Raw genomic sequence first — 23,927 nt, 5'->3', positions numbered from 1 at the left:
AAATTCACTTTCGGTGTCATGGTCCGACTGAACTTGAGGGTCGTTTAGGGGACGCCTCTCTTCAGAAGTCGGTACAGACTTGGATGCCATCTCTGAAGTACTCTCCCCACAGACGGCGCCAAATGTTTCGGGGTTTTCTGATGTCCTGCGGGAGAGTTACAATTCCGAGACTGGAACCGGACGCCTGTACCTGCAAAATAACGGAGACTCCTGTGAGCTCCGCCTCCAACGGTCAAGTTAGTACCTGATTAAGGAGTAATTAATGCGGAAATTAAAGTAATAAGGTCTCTCTAGGTGAGAGTGTTTAAGGTAGGTAATCTGCTTAGTTAGCGAGATCAGCCGGTTATTAGTGTGTTCCGTAATGTTTCTGTCCTCACCCTCCCCTTAATGAGGATTAAGGGAGGTATTTATAACCTTGGGAAACGTGCCCATCCTAGGTTTAGGTAAACCTAGGGCCGATTGGGCTTCCCTCGGAAGTTGGGCCTGGGTGGCCGGTTTCTCCATTAGGCATGGAGTATGCCACATGTCGTGACATAACAGGTCCAAGGTGGACGAATAAGCGCGTGCCACGTGGCAAGCCCTGACAGTTCCAACTAGGGGACACTTGGCAGGTCCTGATTGGCCCACGTGGCGCATTCCGATTGGTAGGAGCAAAATCCCCTAATCAACTACTACTACGACTACTACTACTACTACTACTACTACTACTACTACGACTACTACTACTACTACTACTACTACTACTACTACTACTACTACTACCACTACTACTACTACTACTACTACTACTACGACTACGTGCATATACGATTTAGGTGAGTGAAAACATAAATGAGTGAAAACATAAATATATGTGTGCCATATTTAACATATGTTAATACTAGAAAGATAAAAGACAACAGTTTACTTATATTTATTTCACAAAAAATTAAAATAAAATGATTTAATGAGTTATAATGATTTTACTTATAAATTTGTCTTAATCATATATGTTTTACCCTAAAATTGATAATAATATAAAAAGTACTAATTGAAAACAATCTCTTTTTTTTTTGAAAGAATTGTTATAATTATTAGAAATTATTAATTAATAATATTATTAAATATTAATTCTTAATAGTTTCAATTATTAAATATTATTATTGATAATTATTAATAATAATTATTATTATGATTAATAAATATTAATTATTATTAATATTAATAATTATTTAAATTATTTTTAATCTTAATAATTATTCAAAATAATAAATTATTATCATCAATACAATATTAATTATTATTGTTGTTATTATTAATTATTTTTTGTAAATAGAGCAGAGCCGAACCGAGCAGAGCAGATTTAATTTGAGCAGAACAAATTTGATTTGAGTAGAGCAGAGCAAAACAGAACGGGGCCTTACTCTATAGGCCTCCCCTCTTCTCAAGTCCTTTATTTATCTTTCTTACTAGCAAACCCTTTCTTACTAGCAAACCCTTTCTTGATGTTTTATGCATCGTATTATTCGATCTCTTTGAGTTGTTAGCGTAACTTTCACGAGTGCAATGTGTCGGGTCGGATTACCCATATTCTAAGCAGTCGGGTCAACTTGAGTTGAGTTATGAAATACAATCTCCTATTTGCAGCACAATAGTCCACACTCGTCACCTCCTTCCTCCCAACAATGGCGGTAAAATTCATCAAGCTACCAAAAAGGGCTCTCTCACAAACCCCTTTCTTCAACTCCCTCTTCTTTCGTCGCCATTTTTGCGACAAGGTACGACCTTCCTCACTCGACAACTCCGACCGTGTCACCTCCGCCGCCAAAAACTTCCATAAAGTTGACCCTTCAAAGGTATTATTTTCTATTCATTATCTAATTAATCTCATTTTCAGTTTTTCAATTTTAGTTTTGTGATTGATTAATTTAAATTTCGTTAATTGCACTGTTAATTCTTGTATAAAAGCGGCAGATTATTCAATTGAATTTTTACTGGCATTATAAGCTTCGTGTTTTGAAGAAATTTAAATTAAATTTGTTAACTTTAGATTTTTATATTGTGCTGTTGAATTTGAAGATTTTTAAATTACAGATCAAAATTAATTCATTGTTGAGTTCTTATTATGCTATATTTGTTTTGGTTAACGTATAGGGAAGATTATTGACTGGAGCAACAATTGGCTTAATTATAGCTGGAGGAGCTTATGTTAGTACAGTCGATGAAGCGACATTCTGGTATTTTGTTTTCGATTTATCGTTATTTCGGATGCGATATGTGTAGCCATTATTAGCATTTTGGTGATTTGAATGTTTGATAAAACTTTAATATTTGTTACTAAGCATTGCTAATACCATCTGCTCGTAGCATGAAAGGAAGGGCAATAGGAAAAAAAGAGCCCTATGATTTATGGAAGGCAAAACATAGTTTAGCCTTGAAACTCGTGATAGGATAATGTCGGCAATGTCGCTTAATTTTTAGTTTAGGTAGCCTTGAATCATGGATCAATTGGCAAAGAATAAGGTATCCTCATTGTGGCTGATTGACAGTCATAAGAATGTGATAAAGCTTCCCACTTCCCAAGCTATTTATAGAAAATAGCTCTTTGAAGTGCTCATATACTGATGATTAACTTTAATGTAATTTGCTAACCTCATAGAAAATTGCGCTTCTTGTCATAATTTGCAAATGGCAAATAAAGAGTGTTTTTTTGACGAGAGAACTGTTGGAATTGTGGTAGTACAACTTGTAATGTGTAGTAGAATTGTCATGTGTAATTGATAATGAAGGCATTGGGAGTTTGATGATCATGTGGGAGAAGTGAGATTTGATTGATTGATAGTTTAAAACTTTTCTGTTGATGCAAAACCATCTAAGTAACATATTTCAGTACAGCCAATCCAAAAGAAGCTAGCATTACATGCCAGTTACCTGTAGGACTGACTGAGTTTGTCAATGCAGCAAAGATGACAGAGTTAGACACTGAAAACTAGGAAGACATGCTTGTGACTAGGAAGAATCACCTATCAACCAGAGGCTACTTTAGGAGTGAGATTGTGTTATTGCTGATCCTGGGTAAAATTAGGAATTTCCAGCTTCAACTAAGGTGACAAGACACATTGATTTTTGAGGGTTATTAACTAATGTAAAATTCCTCGAGTGTTAAGTTTCGTCCTCATTTCCAGAGATTTTAATGATGGTATAATTTAGGAGTTTAGTATGGTTGGGATTCATGGTCTTACGGAGTACCATTTAGAAACTAATATTTACGGATTTGCTTCACTCTGCTTCAAGGTGATGCTGTTATTACCTAAGAAAAAGGTTATGCTGTTATTGGGACTATATTACAGAATTTTCATATTTTCTCTTTGGTCATTTGTTTTATTGGTTTCTTTTAGTTTCAAGTTAGTTTGCGGGATGGAAATATTCCCAGGAGTTAGTTCTGTTGAGAAGTTTACAGAATGATAATCTGACATTGTTGCATTGACAGTGTCAAACAGATTAGGCATTTAGCAAAGCTTGCAGCTTTAACATAATTTACCTTGTCAAACATCTGTGAGTAAGAATAATATGATTGTAAGGACAGCGTTGAAGTAATTCACGATTCAATCAATTACTGAAATCAAGTTTTATTTTTTATTTATTTATTTATTTATTTTATTTTTTTTTGGGTCCAGCAGTCTTCAATGTTGAGTCATGTGGTGGTGATATTTGGTTCATGCGATCATGGTGGATTATAGTATCACCTTTGATTGGGAACGAATTGGGCATATCTATCAAGTCAATTTTGAGATTATCCTCCCTATGTTGAACCACCATATGATTGACAATGCTGAAACTTCAAAGTTGTTGCTCTCTTAATTGTCATCAAATCAGAAGAACTGTCAGAGGAGATTTCTTTATCCAAGACCAGAATGCTATTGCTTATTCGAACCTTTTCAGCTACCAAATCATTTAAATTACAATCAAATTTTCTTGATTCAGATAATGTGCTTCTTGAGTAATTAGTTTCCTCAGTTGTGTGCCTCGATGGGAAAGTCTCTACCTGCACATCCTCAGTTGGAAGTGTTGAATTAGTTTCTAGTCACCATTACCTTCTGATTCCTTACCTGCTTCAAAAATCTCACATTCTGGTGATCCTTCTGCTAACAGCTTATCAAACTGCTCAGACGTTTCATTAATCTGCACATGATTTACAAAATGAACATTATCCCTTTCACTCACATTGAAACACTGCCCATTGCTATTCAAAGACACCTCCAAATTTGCCTGTTCTTGATGATCCAAAATGACAAGGTTATCAGTCTCCTTACTTGTTGATATACATGCCACCTTAGCAGCGTCTTCCCCTATTTTTTCAGTCCAATGTTCAGTAGAGTGCAGAACAACATCCATATCATAATGTCTGGTAGATTGCCTATTGTTGTCTAAATTGAGCACCATAGTATCCTTTTTTTCTTGACTCGAGAAACCATTCAGTCCACTTGCTGTCTGAAACAAAACACCTTGAGGTTCAGAAGAAATTATTCCCAATGGATAATCAACTGCAACGGTATCACCTTTTTGCTCTTCATAAGTAAATTGTCCAGTACCCAGAACCCTATTCTCTTGAATTATCTCCCTAAAAATCTCCCGAACAGTATAAAACGAACCCCCAACCTCTTTATGAGTTAAATTCAGAGATGGAAAATTTCCATTTTAGAACTCTGGTATCTGCAAACCAGCAATAATAATGAAATAGCTAAAATCTAATTCCTCAGCTCATACACTTTAACATATAAAAGAAATGTACCCTACTTCAACCACTTTTTACCCAGTCCTTTTATACTTGCAATTGAGTAAAATGTTGTTATAAATCAAGGTTTAACTTATAAAAAAAACTTATGTGTAAATTGCCAAAAGTATATAATGAAGGGAATTACTGCACACTGTACAGTGATTGAATTCTTGACATTTTTGTCTGTTAATAAGTGACTCAGGCTAGCTTGTCATTATTGTGATTTATTGTCAACAATTTTTGGGTAACACCATAGCTGATTCTTTGGAGAAGTATTATGTCATATCTTTCTAATCCCTCATTATGATAATAGCTGTAATCTTCTTCTGCAGTGGTTGGTTGTTTTCAGCGACAAAACTTGTGAATCCATTCTTTGCCTTATTAGATCCAGAGGTTGCTCATAGATTGGCTGTCTCAGCTGCTGCTCGTGGATGGGTTCCTAGAGAAAAAAGGCCAGATCCTTCCATTCTAGAACTGGAAGTCTGGGGAAGAAAATTCTCCAATCCAATAGGTCTTGCTGCTGGATTTGATAAAAATGCCGAGGCTGTCGAAGGTCTGCTGGGTCTTGGTTATGGCTTTGTAGAAGTTGGTTCTGTTACTCCTGTTCCACAGGTGGGCAATCCAAAGCCTCGTATCTTTAGATTGCGGGAGGAACGGTAAGTATAATTTTGGAACAATCAGCATCAAATGCTTTTTTTTTCATGATTCTAGCTGATCCTTTCTACCTTTGATCCTGCATAAAGATGTGTATAAGCGTGTGCACACTTTTGGGCGTGTTTGTTAATTTCTGCATAAATACATATATAGATATACATTTTACACCGATGCACGCTCACATATGCACATGCACCCTTACATCCTGATTTATCAATAATGCCTGTGATAGAATCACAAATTAATTTTAGTGATCAACTATAGTTTCATTTCATTTGTATGGTTACCTATATTCCACTATTCCAGTGTATGAACAAAAAATTATTAATTTGAAAATTCCCCATTCTTGTAAATTGATCTTTTTATCCAAAAATTGTGGCACTATAGTAAGGTGAATCATCTAATATCTTCTTAGAGGTTATCTTTATATAGAAACCACCCAAAGTTTTGGCAAAGCCTGCCTAGTGTCTATGGATATAAAAAAATGGGAAAGTTGGTTTAGACTTATTTGTCCTCATGTCATCCCTCAGCTAAACCCGTATAACCACAGCCCATAACTTCCATCACTTCTTGTTCAAGCTTCAATTTTTTGATGCGTATCGTTAACATTGGTTTGAAGCTGGCAAATTAGGAGAGAGAGCCTGGATAGGAAACCATAAGCTATGTTAATTTGTTAAGTAATGATAAGAACATGTGGCTGCATGGGCTTCATATAGTTTGTTGGATACATGCAAAAATTCTCTCTCTAATATATTGCATTTGATTGATATATAAACAGTGCAATCATCAATCACTGTGGGTTTAATAGTGAGGGTATACAAGCTGTTGCTAAACGTTTAGGTGCACAGCACGGCAAGAGGAAGTTAGATGAGAGTTCTAGCACTTCCCCAACTGCTAATGATGGGGGGAAACCAGGAGGAAAGGCTGGGCCAGGAATTCTTGGTGTCAACCTTGGCAAGAATAAGACAAGTGAAGATGCTGCTAATGACTATGTACAAGGAGTGCACACATTATCTCAGTATGCAGACTACCTGGTAGATATTCTTTTGTTTCTTACTTGCTTTATGTGTAATAATTATTGATTTTGTTTTCCTAAAGTAAATTTAGCTACTGTGAGTCCAATTTTCATTTTAAGGAGCTACCAAATATTCAGCCTATATAAATATAAATATAAATATAAATATACAGATTTGTGTGTATACCAACTTTGTAATTAGATGGCGTTCACATTCACCCATTTGCAACAATATAACTAAAACACGTGTTTATAAGCATTTACCTAACTAAGCTTTAAATATTCTATCAAAAAAGTTGGAAGGGGCAAGCTTTGGCCTTCTCAAAAGCATCTTGGTGTTGAATTTTGTAGTTTTTGCTACTTACAGTACTTATTATGTGGACTGTATCACTGAGATTAGTTTTCTTTTATGTTTATAATAGTCATTAAATCTCCTTGAATAAATAATTACTAAACTCATACTCCCTCTAATCCTTTTTGTTTGTCCAATTTAACTTTTTGCAAAACTTCAAATGCATATATTACATAAATTTGTGCAATATTATGGTGAAAAGTTGATAATTTTAATATACACGTAGATAAGAATCTAACATGATCCCGCATGAATGTATCTTTTGATAAAGTTTTCTTTTCATAGTAAATACTCTAAAAAAGTTAAAAAAAAATTAATAAATAAATAAAAAATGAAAAAAAAAGGAAAGAAAGAAAGGAAAAAAAGAAGGAATTAGAGTATAAAGACTACCTCTATTATTTGGTTCTACTCAATTGCTGTAGATATGTTGGTTAAGCAAATTTTGAAAAATGTGAGTGAATGTAAAGTGGGTAAGAGAGATTGTAAAAAGGTGGATAGGGGTAATTAAAAGTTGTTTAAAGTGAAAGAGTGTGAAAAGATTTAATTATTGTGGGGTAAGATGGTAAAAGCCTAAAGGGGATATGCCTCAATTAAAATAAAGCATAGTGGGCATACAAGAATGAACATACATGGAAAATACTTTGAACAAATAAGAATTGGGGGATTATTTATTTAAGATATAAACTTTTACATATTTTAGTCAATAAAGCTACTTACTAACTTATTAATTGGTTTACTTTGTGATGGGAAGTTGCCAAATGTGTTTTGGAATATAAAACCCTTACAAGTTTTCTCCAAAAATTTATTTAATAATTTAAATATGTATTCCTCGTGGAAAATGTCTATACAAGATCTAACTTGAGGAGGTCCTCATCATGGGCTGAACATATCCAGGGATAACCAATCCTTTTGGCTTCCCTTCAGTTGATAATGTGGAAACATATAATTAGGTTCCTTTTTGAATTTGCTAACAACAATGTTTTTGGGCAGTCAAGTATTGAGTTTAAACATTTTTCATGTTAACTAATTCCCTTTTTTGATCTAAAATTAAATTCTTTTTTAATAGTTTTTTTTTTTTTTTTTTTTTTTTTTTTTTTTTTTTTTTTTTTTTGTGTTCGTGTACTATTTGTCTATTTGGGATTAATTTTCCTTTTTCTACATTGTTTCCATACCTATGTCTGTTTAATGTAATCTAGGTTATGTATTGTTTTATTTTTAGTCTATATCTTTAAATAATGGTTTCAGCTTTCAGATTATATACTCCCTCTGTTTTGCATAGTTGTCGACCTTGTCCCACTTTGATTTCTAAGATATTCACATAACCCACTTCGACCTTATTTTCTTACTAATATATACAAACACATTATCTTGTTAAATGTTGAATTTATCTCATTGTTTAATTTTCAGCTTTTTACTAATTTGTGATGAAAGATATTAATGATCAAAGTTGTGCATTGGAAAGCTTGAAAGTCAAAGTGAAACAACTTACCAAATACAACTAATTTGTATATCACAGCAAACTTCTAGCATGTCCAATTGTCCAAGAGTCTGTATCTGAAGTCCATTATATCTCTGTCGGCTAGTACCAAATGACTGATTTTTCCTAGTATGTAGGGATGCAACTAATCTATTTGCATTTTTGTGTGGGCTTCATAGCAGTTTGAAAATAACTATAAAATTTTGTGAAAATAAGCAATGTATATGGTGGTGGGCTCGTCTTGTTGATTGAAGAAAGGTTTTTTTTTTTATTTTTATATATTTTATTTTGTTTTATTTTATTTTATATTAAAATCATGTTCCCTTTGTTTGGCCAGTTATGATTATCCAAATACTGGGAAGAATTTACTACAAAATTTACTTTGGTGACTTCCCTTATCTGGTGCTTAATTAATTTTTTTTGTTTGTCCTCTCAAAATGCTGGTACATCATGTTGATTCTCTTGATTCTGTCCCTTATGTCTTCTTTTGTATCAGCTAGAGTAATTTTTCAATTTGTGTTCATGTTTATGATAGTCATTGGTCCTTATTGCATCTATGTAAAATCTTACACACTGTTCGGATAGAAGGAAATAGAAGGAAAAGAAGAGGAGAAAGGGAGGAGGACAATTTCTCTTGTTTGAGTAAAGGATTAAGGAAGGGGAATGAAAGGGAGGGATCAATAAGTATAATCCCTCCAAAATAGGATAGTTTTGGAGGGAAAATGGAGCTAACCTTTCTGCTCCCTTTCTCTTCCCTCCTCTTCCTTTCTTTCCTCCTTTGTTATCCAGACAAAGTATTAATTACTCTTTATTTTTATTGGCTGTTACAATAAAGTATAAGTTTTTAGCTGATATCACAATATGTTTATGGTGGTGTTAGCTACCCAAATCTGTTTATTGCAGTTTTTGTAAATCTAAAGTGTCCTTTTTTTAATCAGGTGATCAATGTTTCATCACCAAATACACCTGGACTGCGTCAGCTTCAAGGAAGAAAACAACTTAAGGATCTCGTTAAAAAGGTTTTGTCTTCAGATCCTACGTATATATCTACACATTGCTTTTACTCTACTAACTATGTTGTGGAAAATTATGTAGGTTCAAGCTGCTCGTGATGAAATGCAATGGGGGGATGAAGGTCCACCTCCGTTGCTTGTTAAAATTGCCCCCGACTTGTCTAAACAGGACCTTGAAGACATTGCTGCGGTACTTGTTTGATTGTGAACTGTATATTCTTTGTTAAGTATCTATATACTATATTAAGATTTTCTATTTCATCCCTTTCCCAGGTTGCGCTTGCTCTCCAAGTAGATGGACTGGTAAGCTTTCTTCTTCATATTAGGTTATCATGCCTTTTTTTAGATTGGAATATCTAACTGTATGATTTCTTATACTATGAGTAATGAGTAATGAGCGGCACATATTTGCATGACTGCACAAGCATTTGCTGATGTGCACATGTCTAAGACTTGGTTGATAAACTTTGGGAAATTTGATTATGGTAATAGATTACTTTTAACTTATAATGTGCTACATTCTAAAAAATTGTCTGGTTCTCTGCAGATTATATCAAATACGACTATTTCAAGGCCTGACTCCATCAGCCAGAATCCTCTATCTCAGGAAGTCGGTGGTTTAAGTGGGAAGCCTTTGTTTGACTTATCAACCAGTGTCTTGAAAGAAATGTATAACTTAACAAGGGTATGGTTACTCCATTCTGAAAAAAGAGATCATTCTTTATTGCTTAAAAATTATCTTCACTTCTTTCACAGTATGTAACTTTCTGAAATATCCTAAGGCACTAACACATGCATAGGCGTAAGGAGAGTGAATTCTTCCACAAATATTGAATGCCTGTTTGTTGTAGCTCATCATATAAATAAGACTAGTAGTCTGAAGACTGATTGGTTTTTTCTTTTCTTTTTTATTTTTTTTTTATTTTTATAATCTTGCTATTATTTTACTTATTGCTTCTAACTGTGCATTTGCTTGCATCCTGATTTCAATTAGTTGATTAGTGATCCAACACCAACTTCTGTCATCTAACTGTTTATAATATTCCTCATTTCTTGAAGTGTCTTGTGAATTGTGAGCATGTTTGGTACTCATCATTTGGAATTGTGTGAGTGAGCTTGATTTGAGATCTCTTTCTAGCTAGTTTAAAAGTTCCCTTATAGTCTTATACCAGGAAGTTTTGTGTTACCTATTGGCTGAGCACCATAATATCATTTCTGTGAATGAATTGTGGCTTGTTGATTCCTTCATTGCTCGAGAAGTCATAAGACCAAGCAAAAATTTCATCCTGATTTTTTTTTCTTCGTTTTATTATGTGGATATTTTTTGGGGGGAGGGGGTGCTGTAGACTTGTAGTTGACGGTGGGCTTATGATTATTTTGGCTCCATTTACATGCAATTGAGCCCCAATTGCAAACATGCAAGCCTACACAGTAAAGTAGCAGTTATAAGTTGGGTTTTGGGTGTGTAGCTGTCTATATCTGTTTGTCAAGGAAGTTGTTTCGGGGTTTTCTGATGTCCTGCGGGAGAGTTACAATTCCGAGACTGGAACCGGACGCCTGTACCTGCAAAACAAACGGATGCTCCGGATGATTGGAGATCCGCCTCCGACGATCAAGTTAGTACTTGATTAAGGAGTAATTAATGCGGAAATTAAAGTGATTGGGTGTCTCTAGGTGAGAGTGTTTAATGTGTGTAACCTGCGTTTTTGCGTAATCTCCCTTAATGAGGATTAAGGGAGGTATTTATAACCTCGGGAAACGTGCCAATCTAGGTTTAGGTTAACCTTGGGCTGATTGGGCTTCCCTCGGAAGTTGGGCCTAGGTGACCGGCTTCTCCATTTGGCATGGAGTATGCCACGTGTCATGACATAATAAGTCCAGGGTGGACGAATAAGCGTGTGCCACGTGGCAAGCCCTGAGAGGTCCAACTGGGGGACACTTGGCAGGACCTGATTGGCCCACGTGGCGCATTCCGATTGGTGGGAGCAAAATCCCCTAATCATTTGCCCCTCACAGGTGGCACGTGACTGGTCACGTGTTACCTGTGACAGGACGGCCTGCTACAGGTGTCACTCGGCGAGAGGCCGAGAGATTCTCCCGCCAAAATTTTGAATTCTGGAAGTGACCCTTCGCCTTCTCACTTCGCCTATATAAAGGAGTGTTGACTTAAACTTTGTGAGAGAACAGTCGGACCCCTGAACTTGCTCTGACATTTTGGACCCTTTCTGCCTACCGCCTGCTCTGACAAGCCGACTGCAAAGGATTTTCAGAACTTCATCAATCGTCACTCGTTCAGGTAACCGTCGGTTCTCTTACTCTTAATTTTCTCTTTACTTTATTCTTTTTTGAAATGGCACCACGGAAGCACACGACACGACCTAGGTTAGTGATCAGCCGGTCACCGGGGACGGCTTAATCTAGGACTAGGAGTGCCGCTTGCCCTTTTCTGGACCCATCTTTGCCCTTTATACAAAGTCCGACTGTATCTGTGTCTATGCAGAGCATGATGGCCAGAACAAAAAAGACTGCCAGGATCTCAAACTCAGACGGCTCCTCCCACAGGGTGCCGATTAGTGAAACATCTGACCAGGCGCCAGATGTGGAAGTGAAACAAAGCGGCTTGAAAGCCGACAGTTCTGAGGGAGGAGTCAAAGTGACCCCTTCCCATTTTACAGTTGACAATTCTACATTCTCTCCTGCTCCTTTTAAAGGAGAGGAGGCGGGCCCCTCCGGGAGAGGGGAGGAGTCGTCCTCTTCGGACTCGTCAGAAGACGAATCCGAGTCTAGCTCTTCTGGCCATGCTTCTCTGGACACAGAAGAGAAAAACAGTCGCCTACAAGAGGCGAGGCTTTCTCACGCAGTTGAGAAGGGGGACGATTGGGCGGAGCCATCCGCCTCTCACCGAGAGCAAAATACCCCCTACTACTGCACGGTACCTCGGGGCCGGATCACGGCCATGCAAGAGAAAGTGGGGAGCTTTATCGCAAACCACACAATGGGCCCCGACTTTTTAGTGTTCGTGCCGGATCCGGAAGACACAGTCGTCTGGCCGGCTGGTACCAGTTATGATGGCGCCTGCTTTGGCTGCTACGAGGCGGCCATCAAGGCTGGGCTGCGCTTCCCACTACATCCGGCTGTTCAGCGGATCTTGGATGGGTATGAGTTGGGGTTATGACAGTTAGCCTCGAACTCCTGGGTCAACGTACTCGGCTATGTGGCCGGGTGCGAACTGCACGGGGTGGAGCCGAACTTCGAGGCTTTCGCCCACATGAACTACCTCAGCCGGACCCCTAAGGCAGGCGGTACCGGCTGGTATCAATTGACGAGCCACAGGGGCTACCTCATGACGAGAGGTAAAGCAAACAAATGGAAGGACTGGCGGAGCACCTTCCTTATCATTGAGAGTTCAGACACAGAGCTGAACAAGCGCTTCAACAGGTGGAACAGGAATCCGCCCCTTCTTGCAGGCGGCCGCAGCATGCCGCCTGTTCCCCCCAAGGCTAAGAAAGAGATCCTAGATAAAGGACTCTTCAAAGTAGAGTCGAAGGTGAACTCTATTTCAGGGGTACGAGAGCAAGTACCCCTGTACTGCGTCCCGAGCTTCAAATGGCTCTACGACGAGTACTTTTTGGCTGCCTGTGGCCTCAGCAGTCGGTGCTCAAGAGGTAGTCGGCCTGTCGAATACTCTGTTGTTCCGTGCATTTCTTGTTATGACTTTTATTAACTTTGCTATTTGTTTTTGCAGCGGACGCCATGAGCAAAATTACCGCCTCCAAGACTGCGGCGGCCATGTTGCGGGCCTCCATCATGCAACAGTCTTCAACCGACTCCCCCAACAAGGGGGCACCCTTGGTGGGCTTCGAACCTTTCACCCTCTTTTTGGAGTTGTGTTTATGCATATACTGACTCTTTTCTTCTTTTTTAGACGGGCGCTCCAAGAGCTTCTTCTTCCCAACAGCCGGACCCCAAGGCCCGGAGGACGACTGTTGCGAGCTCTCCTGGTTCTGCCAGGAAACATGCGGCGGCTGAGAAACAGCCGGCCACTTCTTCTAAAACTCCAGCTGGGCCACTTAGAAGTATGAAATTGTCCTTGTAAATTTTAGACTTGCTCTCTCCTTTACTAGGTCTAATCCGTTTGTTTATGCTTGATGCAGCCGGCCCTCAGGAGCCTGGCTTGGTCGAAGTGGCCAAGTCTATGATCAAGGCCGTACCTCCAGCTGAAAGGGAGGCGGTCAGGGGTGTCGGCACCCTTGACCTAGACGGGATTGCAGGGGTCCTTGCTGAGGTATACTTAGCATATTTTTGAGTATTTGAATTCCAGGATGCCTGTTTTCTTTTTTGTTTGGAAACTGACGCCTGTTCCCCTTTTTACTTAGGCCCTGCTCCGAGTGAACGGCCTTCGCAAGCCGCTTGACCGGAAGAACAAAGAGTTAAAGGCTGCAAAAGCTATGGCCGCCTCTGACTGTGATAAGGCAATGTTTCAAATTGCCCAAAATGAAGTTCTGACAATTGATATTCTTTATTATCAGGCGCAGGCTACCGCCGCTATCCGGGCTCAGTTAGAGGCGGCCCAGAAGAGGAATAGCGAGCTGGAGGCGACCATCAACAACCTCAAGACCGAGCTGAGACCTCTTCGCCAAAAGATGTCCTCATACGAAACCTTGGAGAAATCCTTGGCGAGCGTAAAGGAACGCCTGGTGACCCAGGAGAAGAGTCTTACTCAGGAGCTCTCGGAAAAGGCCGGGCAAGAAAAGAAAGAGCTGGTCCGGGAGATGATGGAAGACTCTAATCCAGCGCATGACTTGGGGCCGCCTCTTCCCCAATGCCGACTTTGCCTCCTGGGAAAAAACGTACCGCCAGTGTTCTGATAGATATAATCAAGAGATCTTGGCGGCTGCTGAGGAAGAGGCGTTGGAGGAGGAGGAGCAGCCGGTAGTGGCGCTTGTGCCGCTTGGGGGTAATACATCGAAGAAGGATGCAGCTGAAGCCGAGTCCAGCAAAAAGAGTGCTGACTAGGCGGCAACTGCTAATATTGAAGATCTGCCCCCTTCATAAGCTTTATGTCTTCTTTCCCCGGCCTGCGTGCCGTTTGTTTGTATTTACCCGGCCAGGGGGCCGGGGCTCTGAATATTTTGCCGGTCTTTAATGACCGGCTTCCTTTTAATGAATATTTTTGTTTTGCTTCAAATTTGTTCAAGTATTGAATATTCTGATATCCAATTGTACACTATACCGACTGTTTTACATGGCCGATAGTTGCAGACAGGTACGGATAGTTAGTCACGCCGCCTATGCCCCTGGACGACTGGTTGTCTGTTTCCAGGCTAGACGATCAGTCGGCCATTTATCCAATCGGTATTCGAACCAATTTAAAGACTGGATCCCCTTTAGGCAGGCGGTTCTGTCATTTGTAAAATTAACCAAGTAGGAAAGTGGTTTCCTACTTGTCATGTTTTTAGGCTAGAGACTTTAGGCCGTCTAGGCCGACTGTTCCCCGCCATATTTAATCTAGTGTGAACAGGTGTTGTATGAACACCTTTTTAGTTTCATACTAAATTTTTAAGGAGTGACCAAGTAAACATGATTGTTACCTAGTCGCCAAGTAACTGAGTAGTAGAGGTATCAAGCGGTGGGTACCGGTTGTTCCCCTTTATTCGCCAATGTTTGTTGGCTTTTAACTCATAGGTTGTTAACCTAGCAGGAGTAGTGGTTGAGAGCCCTTGTTTGCTAAAAACAGGCGGACGACTCATACCTTTTAGGCTCCATACTAAGTTTGAGAGAGTGACTATGAGTTAACTTTGGTGTTACTCAGTCGCCGTCACTCCTGCTTGAGTAGTAAAGGTACCAGGCGGCGGAGGCCGGCTGAACCTTTTGATTCGCCAATGTTTGTTGGCTATTAACTCAAGAGGTACCCCCTGCATTTATCCCAAGTAATACAGGCGGTCATCTGACTCAGATGTCAACTGCTACCACTGGTTTGGTTAGTGATAGAGTTATCCTTGTCTCAAAAACGGCTACGTGGTTGCCCTTGGGGACAGTCGTATAGGTGCCGTGTAATTAGTTTATAGAGCAATGTTCCACCCAAAAGGGAGCTGCTCTCTGCGACGAATTTCATCCGGAGGGATGCCGCCGGACGCCTGCTATGATGATGGGACAGGTCGTATTAGTTTTGAAGATTGGATCAGTTGGCTTGGCGCCTGGTCTGATCATTCGGCCTGTGGCCTTGGTTAGTCCTTTGGTGGATGCAGATGCTAAGTAAGAGGAGGGCAGCTGCCTATTTAGGCACAGGATCGGCCAGGCCACCATCATTTTTTAGCTAAGTATAGGAGGGTGGTCGTCTGTCTTGGGATCGACTGTATGTCCAGACGGCATGCCCCTATGGTGATAGAGTAAAATATTCAATGGAGAGTAGCCGACTGTAAAGGTACAGGCGGCATGCCCCTCTGAAGATAGAGTAAAATACTCAATGGAGAGTAGCCGACTGTAAAGGTACAGACGGCATGCCCCTCTGATGATAAAGTGAAAACTCAATGGAGAGTAGGCGACTGTAAATGTATAGGCGGCCTGCCCCTCTTAAGTAAGAATAAAAATTAAACATGGAGAGTAGCCGACTGTTTGTCAGTAGGCATGCCCCTTTAAGTAAAAATGAAAACTGAGTATGGAGAGTAGCCGACTGTTTGTTAGTAGGCGTGCCCCTCTTAGTACAAAATTGAATATTAAGTATGCAAACTTTTATTAAGTAGCCCTTGACTATTTATATCATTCACAAGAAATATTTCTTAAGATTATCTACATTCCAAGTTCGAGGCAACGGTTGGCCGTCTGGTGTTTCCAGACGGTAGGTACCGTCCCTGACCTCTTCACAGATTCGGTAGGGTCCTTCCCAGTTGGGAGTTAGTTTGCCAGACTCATTAGCCCTTCCAACTGCTTCCATTTTTCTAAGTACAAAGTCCCCCACTTTGAGTGGACGCCTGTGTACTTTTTTGTTGTATGATCTAGTCATTCTCAGGCGGTAAATTTCATGGCGCAAGACAGCATTGCCCTTCCTTTCAGGAAGTGAGTCTAATGCCAGGCGCATGGCTTCCCAGTTTGCCTCTTCGTCATATAGCATTACTCGAAGAGTCGGCTCGTAGTGTTCTATTGGAAGAACAGCTTCCGCACCATAAGTTAGGAAGAATGGAGTTTCTCCAGTCGCCCCTTTTTCAGTCGTCCTAATGGCCCAGAGAACATGTGGTAATTCATCCGCCCATAGGCAGCCTGCTCGTTCAATCTTTTTCTTGAGACCGTCTGAGATGATTTTATTAAAGGCTTCTACCTGGCCGTTTGCTTGTGGACGGCCGACAGATGCAAAGTAGTGTGCAATTCCTTGGTCACCCAACCAGCTTTTGAGAACAGGCGTCTCAAATTGGGGACCATTATCAAAAACCATAGACATGGGAACCCCGAACCGAGTGATGACATTTTTCCAAATGAATGAAATTACATCCTTCGTCTTGATTCCCTTTACAGCCTCCGCCTTTACCCATTTAGTGAAGTAGTCGACGGCAACAAGTATGTACCTCCTTCCGCCTGTAGCAGGCGTATATGGACCCAGAATATCCATGCCCCACTTAGCAAACGGTAGTGGGCTATGAATGGTAGTGAGGTCAGTAGCCGGACGGTGAATTAGTTTGCCAAACCTTTGGCACTTGTCACATTTTTTCACCATCTCCATCGCATCTGCTTCTAAAGTAGGCCAAAAGTAGCCCTGCCGCCTTACCCGTTGAGCAAGCGTCCTACCGCCTATATGGGAAGCACAGTAACCAGAGTGAAGATCATCTAGTATCTCTCGCCCCTTTTTTGGAGTAACACAGTTTAAGAAGGGTTGCAGGTACCCCCTTTTGTGAAGTTCTCCCTTTATTATTTCAAAACTGGTTGCTCGTTTTTTCAGTGCTGCCGCCTGTTGATGATCATCCGGCAGGGTACCATTTGTCAGATATGCCCTGATTGGATCCATCCAGGTTGAGCTTCTGTCTAAGATTCCAATAGGGTCTTCCTCAATGCTTCTCCTCTCCATTACTTCCCAAAAAACAGTTCGAGGAGTATCACAGGAGGCGGATGATGCTAATTTTGAAAGTGCATCCGCCTGGTTGTTTTCTGATCTCGGCACTTTGGTCAGATGGAAATCCTCAAGGGAGCCGACTGCTTGTCGGACCGCCTGTAAATACTTGATCATGGCCGGATGGGTTGCTTCGTATTCGCCATTGTACTGACTCACTATCAATTGTGAATCGGAACAGGCGTCTATTTTTCTTGCCCCTGCCGCCTTGCACATGCGGATTCCGGCTAGTAAAGCTTCATATTCTGCCTCATTGTTTGAGGCCTGAAAACTGAAGCGTAGAGCATACTCGTACCTGTCGCCCTCTGGCGACTGACATATGACGCCTGCTCCACAACCATTTGAAGTAGAGCTTCCATCCACATATACCTTCCAGACTTGGTCTGGAACTTGAGAGTCAGGAGGACGAGTCATCTCAACAATAAAGTCAGCAAAGGCTTGCCCCTTCACTGCTTTTCTAGGCTCGAAGGTAACTTCGAGGCTCTGTATTTCTATGGCCCATTTGATCATTCGGCCTGACGACTCCATGATGGTCAGTGGCCGCTTGATAGGTTGGTCTGTATACACGACGACTGCATGTGCCAAAAAGTAGGGCTTCAATTTTTTAACAGCCATGAAGAGTGCAAGACCAAATTTCTCCACTAAGGGATACCTCAACTCGGCATTTTTCAGTAGGTGACTGACAAAGTAGACCAGGAGCTGACAGCCGTCTCTTTCAGCAAGGAGAACAGCGCTTAACGCATGATCAGAGACGGCCAGGTACATGTAGAGTACTTTCAATTTCTGGAAGGCCGCCTCAGCATCCGGCCCCCGTTCAAACCTTGCCTTTTTCTTAATTGCCTGGAAAAAGTATAGGCATTTGTCGCCTGATTGGCTTAGAAATCTTCCCAAGGCCGCCAGACAACCTGTTAACTTCTGAACCTCTCGGATGGTACGAGGCGACTGCATGTCGATGATCGCCTGCACCTTCTCAGGGTTCGCCTTTATTCCTCTCTGATTGATAAGGAATCCGAGAAATTTCCCAGACTCAACTCCAAAGAAACATTTCCTGGGATTGAGCATGACATGGTGCCGCCTGAGTGTGGCGAAAGTTTCTCGGAGGTCCGACAGATGATCTTTCTGAAGTTTAGACTTGACAATCATATCATCAATATATGCCTCGACATTTCTCCCAATCTGATCAAAGAACACAGTGGTTATCATTCGCTGGAAAGTGGCCGGGGTATTCTTAAGACCAAACGGCATGACCGTGTAATAGTATAACCCCTGATCAGTGACGAAGGCCGTCTTCTCCTGATCTTTCTTCCATAAAGGAATTTGATGAAAACCAGAGTAGGCGTCCATAAAGCTCATCAAAGCATGGCCGGCTGTTGAGTCGACCAGGTTATCAATTTTAGGCAGAGGGTAACTGTCTTTGGGGCACGCCTTGTTTAAGTCTGTGTAGTCTACACACATTCGCCAGGTGCCATTCGGCTTTTTAACAAGCACCACATTTGCAACCCAGTCTGGGAAGTAACATTGCCGAATGAACCCTGCGTCAAGTAATTTTTTAACTTCGGCGGCTGCCGCCTGACTTCTTTCTTCGCCATGGTTCCGCTTCTTCTGCCGTACCGGCTTCTTTTTCGGATCCACGGCCAGTTTATGTACCGCCAGATCAGGACTAATGCCTGGCATTTCATGGACTTCGAATGCAAAGATGTCCTTGTATTCTTTCAATAGTTTGTGAAAGTCGTCACCTAGGTCCCTTAGAGCAGTCGTCCCAACCTTGATTGTTCTGTCAGGACACGAGTCATCTAAGATCAGGTCCGTATGCTCACCAGCTGGCTGAGGGCGGAATTCATCCGACCGCTCCTCTGCCAATGATTGCTATTTTCTGTCTTTTCTTGCGGCCCCTGTCTGGGATGCCTCTCTCTTCTTGCCGCCTGCTTTTGAACAGGCGCACTCTCCTTGACATTGTCAAGGTCTATTTTTCCACCGCTCGACCCAGTGGCCATAACAGTGGGCTTGACATTCGAGAGATAGCACTCTCGGGCCATCCTCTGATCTCCCCTTAGGGTCCCGACTGTTCCATTATCCCTCTCAAACTTGAGCAACATAAGAGATGGGATTATAACAGCCTTGGAATTATTCAGGGTTGGTCGTCCCAAAATCATGTTGTAGGCCGAGAGTTCTTCTACTACCAGGAACCGGACTACCATGTGTCGTCCTTCCCCTTTTTCGCCCAGGCAAATGGGTAAATCCACTCGTCCCACTGGGTGGACGACTCCTCCTCCAAACCCTACTAAAGGGTGGGATGCCGGATGTATGCAATCTGTCTGATATTTTAGTTTCGACAGACATTTGCTACTGATGAGATCTGAGGAGCTTCCGGTATCTATGAGGATTCGGCCAACTCTCTGGTTGGCCACTTTACATTCAATAACGATAGGGTCGTCATGCGGCCCTCTTACCCCTCCTAGATCTTCTTCAGTGATGACAATCTCAGGAAATGAATATTTGTAGGGCCGTTCTTGGTGAACGAAATTTACATCTAACCGTCTGATATTTTCTTTGTTGCCCCTAATAGTGGGGCCGCCTCCTGAGAAGCCGCCTGCAATGGTGTAGACGACTGCATCATCTGTATCGGAGCTGTCAGCCTGTTGATTCTTTTTGGTCGACTGCTTTTTCGAGGAAGTGTTCCCCGTAGATTTCTTGACATAAGTGTCAAGGTCACCTTGCTTAGCCAGGCGGTCCAGATACCGCATGAGAGTGATGCATTCATTGGTGTGATGACCAACATCTTCATGATAATCACAGAATTTTTCTTGGTTCCGATTGTTTGCAGAACCCTTCATGGGGACCGGCTTCTCAATTGAGATCCGTCCCTTGATTTCCTTTAGGATAAATTGGCTATCCTTGTTAAACACATACTTTGGGGAGTATGGTTTGAATTCTTTTTTCTTCTTCTGGGACGGTTGTTTAGAGGAATCAGTTGCCCAGACCTCTTTTCTCTTCTCGTCTTTGTTTGACGACTGCTTCTGTCGTCCTTCTCTTTTGTCGGACCTTTTCCCGTCTGACTGTTTTACCGTACTACAAAGATCAGTCGCCTGTATATAGGCTTCCGCTTCAATCAAGGCCTCTTGAAGAGTCGCCACCCTCTTTCGGACCAAATCAAATTTGAAGGTCGACCCGTCTTTGAGACCTCTGAAAAAGTCAGTATAGGCTACTTCATCCGGTAACCCTTGAATCTGTATTCTCATCAGGTTAAATCGCCTGATGTAAGAACGAAGCCCCTCCTTCTCGCCCTGCTGAATTGTTCCTAAATCAAGGGTCGTCTTCTTCGCAGGGATGTTCATGGCGAAGTTGGAGGTGAATAAGTAAGCAAGCGTCTTGAAGTTATTTACACAACCAGTCGGCAGGTTGCCGAACCATTGTTGTGCGATTCCTTTGAGAGTCGCTGGGAAACACTTGCACCAAGTGGGATCATCCAACCCTTGAAGGTACATCAGGTTGGTGAATGCCATCAGATGGTCTTCTGGGTTAGTAGTGCCGTCATAGGCGCCTACTAATACATTTTTCACTTTGGCCGGCTGAGCGGCTTCAGTAATTTCCTTGGAGAAGGCCGACGGCTGTTCGCCAAGTCTAAGCAACCGTAGCTGCCAGTCCATAGGTTGGACATTTTTTGCTGCATGCCCACCAAACGGAGGTGGCTGCAAAAAATACTGTTGTTGTGGTACAAACGGTAAGTTTGGTACCGCCTGGTCGCTATGAAAGCCGGACTGACGGGAGGTGCCGCCTGACTGACCCTCATGATACGACTGAGTATGCCTCATCGAGGTATTTCGCAGACTGTCTTGGAAGTTTGAAGTAGAGGCCGACTCTGACAATCGGTCACTCTTCTTCTGCTCTAGCAGTAGCCGAGCGTCTGTGTATGTTTTCCTCGACCCGTCCGCCTGAATATGACGAACAGGTTTCCTCTTTCCTGGAGTAGGAAACGGTATTTTGTGAAATCAAGGGCAGGCGGCTCCCTCTTCCTAGATTTAGGATGAGGGGTCGCCTCTCGCCCTTGAACTGGCTTCCTCTTCCGTGAAGTGGAGGGTTTCTTAGCCGACTGCTCCTTGTCCAGAGCAGGCGGCTTCTTGTTGATCAACTCTTGAATTTCTCCCTTGAAGTCCCTCATGAAGGTCATGAGTTCGTTCCTTGTGATGGGAGCAGACCCATCAGTCGGCTGCTGCCGAACAGGTGGTGCGCCTGTTGGCTCACTTCCAGTTTGAAGATGTTCCCGTTCCCTCCTTTCGGTATGACGGGTACGTCGGGCCCTTAGGGTCCCGTCTGAAGCTGTGTGAGCTTCAACTTCAAATTCATTCTCAGTATCGTGGTCCGACTGAACTAGAGGGTCGTCCAGGGGACGCCTCTCTTCAGGAGCCGGTACAAACGTGGATGCCATCTCAGAAGTACTCTCCCCACAGACGGCGCCAAAATGTTTCGGGGTTTTCTGATGTCCTGCGGGAGAATTACAATTCCGAGACTGGAACCGGACGCCTGTACCTGCAAAACAAACGGATGCTCCGGATGATTGGAGATCCGCCTCCGACGGTCAAGTTAGTACTTGATTAAGGAGTACTTAATGCGGAAATTAAAGTGATTGGGTCTCTCTAGGTGAGAGTGTTTAATGTGTGTAATCTGCGTTCTCCCCCTTAATGAGGATTAAGGGAGGTATTTATAACCTCGGGAAACGTGCCAATCTAGGTTTAGGTTAACCTTGGGCTGATTGGGCTTCCCTCGGAAGTTGGGCCTAGGTGACCGGCTTCTCCATTTGGCATAGAGTATGCCACGTGTCATGACATAATAAGTCCAGGGTGGACGAATAAGCGTGTGCCACGTGGCAAGCCCTGAGAGGTCCAACTATGGGACACTTGGCAGGACCTGATTGGCCCACGTGGCGCATTCCGATTGGTGGGAGCAAAATCCCCTAATCAGAAGTTATAACCTATGAGCCGTGTTTTTTTGTATTGCTATGTTTCTTAGGATATTTGTTCCCCGATTTCACTCTTTACAATTTGTTTAACAGACATCCCTTTTTTTTTTTATTTATTTTATTTTTATTTTTTTAATAATAACAGGGGAAGATTCCTTTGATTGGCTGTGGTGGTGTTGGCAGGTTAATTTTTTAACTCATAGCAGCATTACTTCATTAGTATGTTAGTGTAAGTAAGATCATATTTAACCTTATAAGCCATTTGATTGATTTTGCTACTCTATTGTTTTTAAATCAGTGGTGAAGAGGCGTACAAGAAAATACGTTCTGGAGCTACACTAGTTCAGTTGTACACTGCATTTGCCTATGGAGGACCTGCCCTAATTCCGCGAATAAAGGTATATTATTGCTTTAGCCACCATTATGGGTAGTTCATGTGCAAATGAGATGCTATCTAGGTGCTTGAATGTGAGATCTTTCCTGCTTCGGTAGTGATTACATTAGCTGAAGAGCAGGGCCTTAGTGGGGTGCACCCACGAGGTCACTCTTGCAGTAGTACCATGCTCAGATTATATTGATGTTAAAATATTCTGTTTCACATTCTTGATGATCTTATCCTTAGGCTGAATTGGCTGAATGCTTGGAGAGGGATGGATACAAGTCGGTCCATGAAGCTATTGGTGCTGATTGCATTTAAGTTCTTGACAGGCAAATTGAGTGCCATGAGCTACCTTAACCTGCTACTTGTGATTTTCTTAAGAGTTCTCAAGGAGAAGCAAGAAAGTGTAGCAAGTCCACTTTGCTGAGATTTGGAAGTCAGCTCTCAGACAAGGGAAAAATTCATCAAGTGATTGATTGAATACACTGCGTGTATTAAATTATATTTCTCCCACATTACATGGTTTTTAAGCCCTGCTAAAGAATGTTGGGTTTTCCTTCAACTTTCATTTTGTTAGGTTTGGGGAGTTTCGCTGCACCCGAGAGCATATAAATGGTTAATTAGATAGGGATGTGAGAAATTTTTTGATGGTGACATGTAATGGTTATTATTACACTGGAACACTTAGGAATTGTAAAGTTCAGACATACATTTGATTATTTGAAAGTGCTTAGAGCATACCATGGAAGGGTTCGCGAAAGAATACGAACTGCTTATCTTTGGTGTAATAAAGTCTTACAACACATTGTTTGAAAATGGAAGGAGCAAAGAACTTTGTTATGTACGAATGGAACTAGGGGATGAATTTCCGTCATGAAAGTCTTGAGTTCATGACGTACCTAAGTACGAAGTGGTAAGTATCTAGTTAATTTCATGGTCAACAGATAAGGTAAACTGTCTACTTTGGAATAAACTTGGGATTCTAGTGGCAGACATGCCATGATATTGTCTCCCTTAAGTGGTTGACTATGAACTTTAGGGTGGAATTTCAAGTTTTGGACACAAGCTAATCTGATAATTAATAAGTCATCACATGAAATTCTATGACAAAGCATACTTTGATCAGATTACTATAAGTAAACTGTGTTAAAATGTAGTCAATGTCAAATTATTTTAGGAAAATTGTAAACTAATAATCTCATCTTTAGTGCGTCTTCCATAAACAA

The 23,927-nt window shown here is 41.5% G+C and overlaps 1 protein-coding gene across 2 annotated transcripts; it reads left to right on the top strand.

Moving 5' to 3' along the window:
* Nucleotides 1-1,517: 1,517 nt before the first annotated feature.
* LOC110705267 (dihydroorotate dehydrogenase (quinone), mitochondrial-like) lies at nucleotides 1,518-23,517 on the top strand. Of its 2 annotated transcripts, XM_021883137.1 has the most exons (11): nucleotides 1,523-1,835; nucleotides 2,134-2,216; nucleotides 5,089-5,412; nucleotides 6,189-6,444; nucleotides 9,193-9,273; nucleotides 9,350-9,457; nucleotides 9,541-9,570; nucleotides 9,815-9,952; nucleotides 22,468-22,505; nucleotides 22,621-22,720; nucleotides 22,945-23,517. In XM_021883137.1, the coding sequence occupies exons 1-11, from the start codon at nucleotides 1,665-1,667 to the stop codon at nucleotides 23,017-23,019; spliced, it is 1,404 nt and encodes a 467-aa protein (XP_021738829.1). In that variant the 5' UTR covers nucleotides 1,523-1,664; the 3' UTR covers nucleotides 23,020-23,517. The 2 variants fall into 2 exon arrangements, with proteins under 2 accessions (XP_021738899.1, XP_021738829.1); XM_021883207.1 differs by lacking the exons at nucleotides 22,468-22,505; nucleotides 22,945-23,517 and having other exon boundaries at nucleotides 1,518-1,835; nucleotides 22,621-22,713.
* The last annotated feature ends 410 nt before the right edge of the window (nucleotides 23,518-23,927 follow it).

This window comes from Chenopodium quinoa, unplaced genomic scaffold, assembly GCF_001683475.1.
Source record: "Chenopodium quinoa cultivar QQ74 unplaced genomic scaffold, ASM168347v1, whole genome shotgun sequence".
Lineage (NCBI taxonomy): Eukaryota > Viridiplantae > Streptophyta > Magnoliopsida > Caryophyllales > Amaranthaceae > Chenopodium > Chenopodium quinoa.
The sequence above is the reverse complement of the archived record's forward strand: the minus strand, read 5'-3'. Positions and strand labels throughout refer to the sequence as shown.

Coding starts and splice junctions, on each gene's coding strand:
- LOC110705267 (XM_021883137.1), top strand. CDS start 1,665: ATGGCGGTAAAATTCATCAAGCTACCAAAAAGGGCTCTCTCACAAACC. Junction 1,836..2,133: donor ATAAAGTTGACCCTTCAAAG/GTATTATTTTCT, acceptor GTTAACGTATAG/GGAAGATTATTGACTGGAGC. Junction 9,458..9,540: donor ACCTTGAAGACATTGCTGCG/GTACTTGTTTGA, acceptor TCCCTTTCCCAG/GTTGCGCTTGCTCTCCAAGT.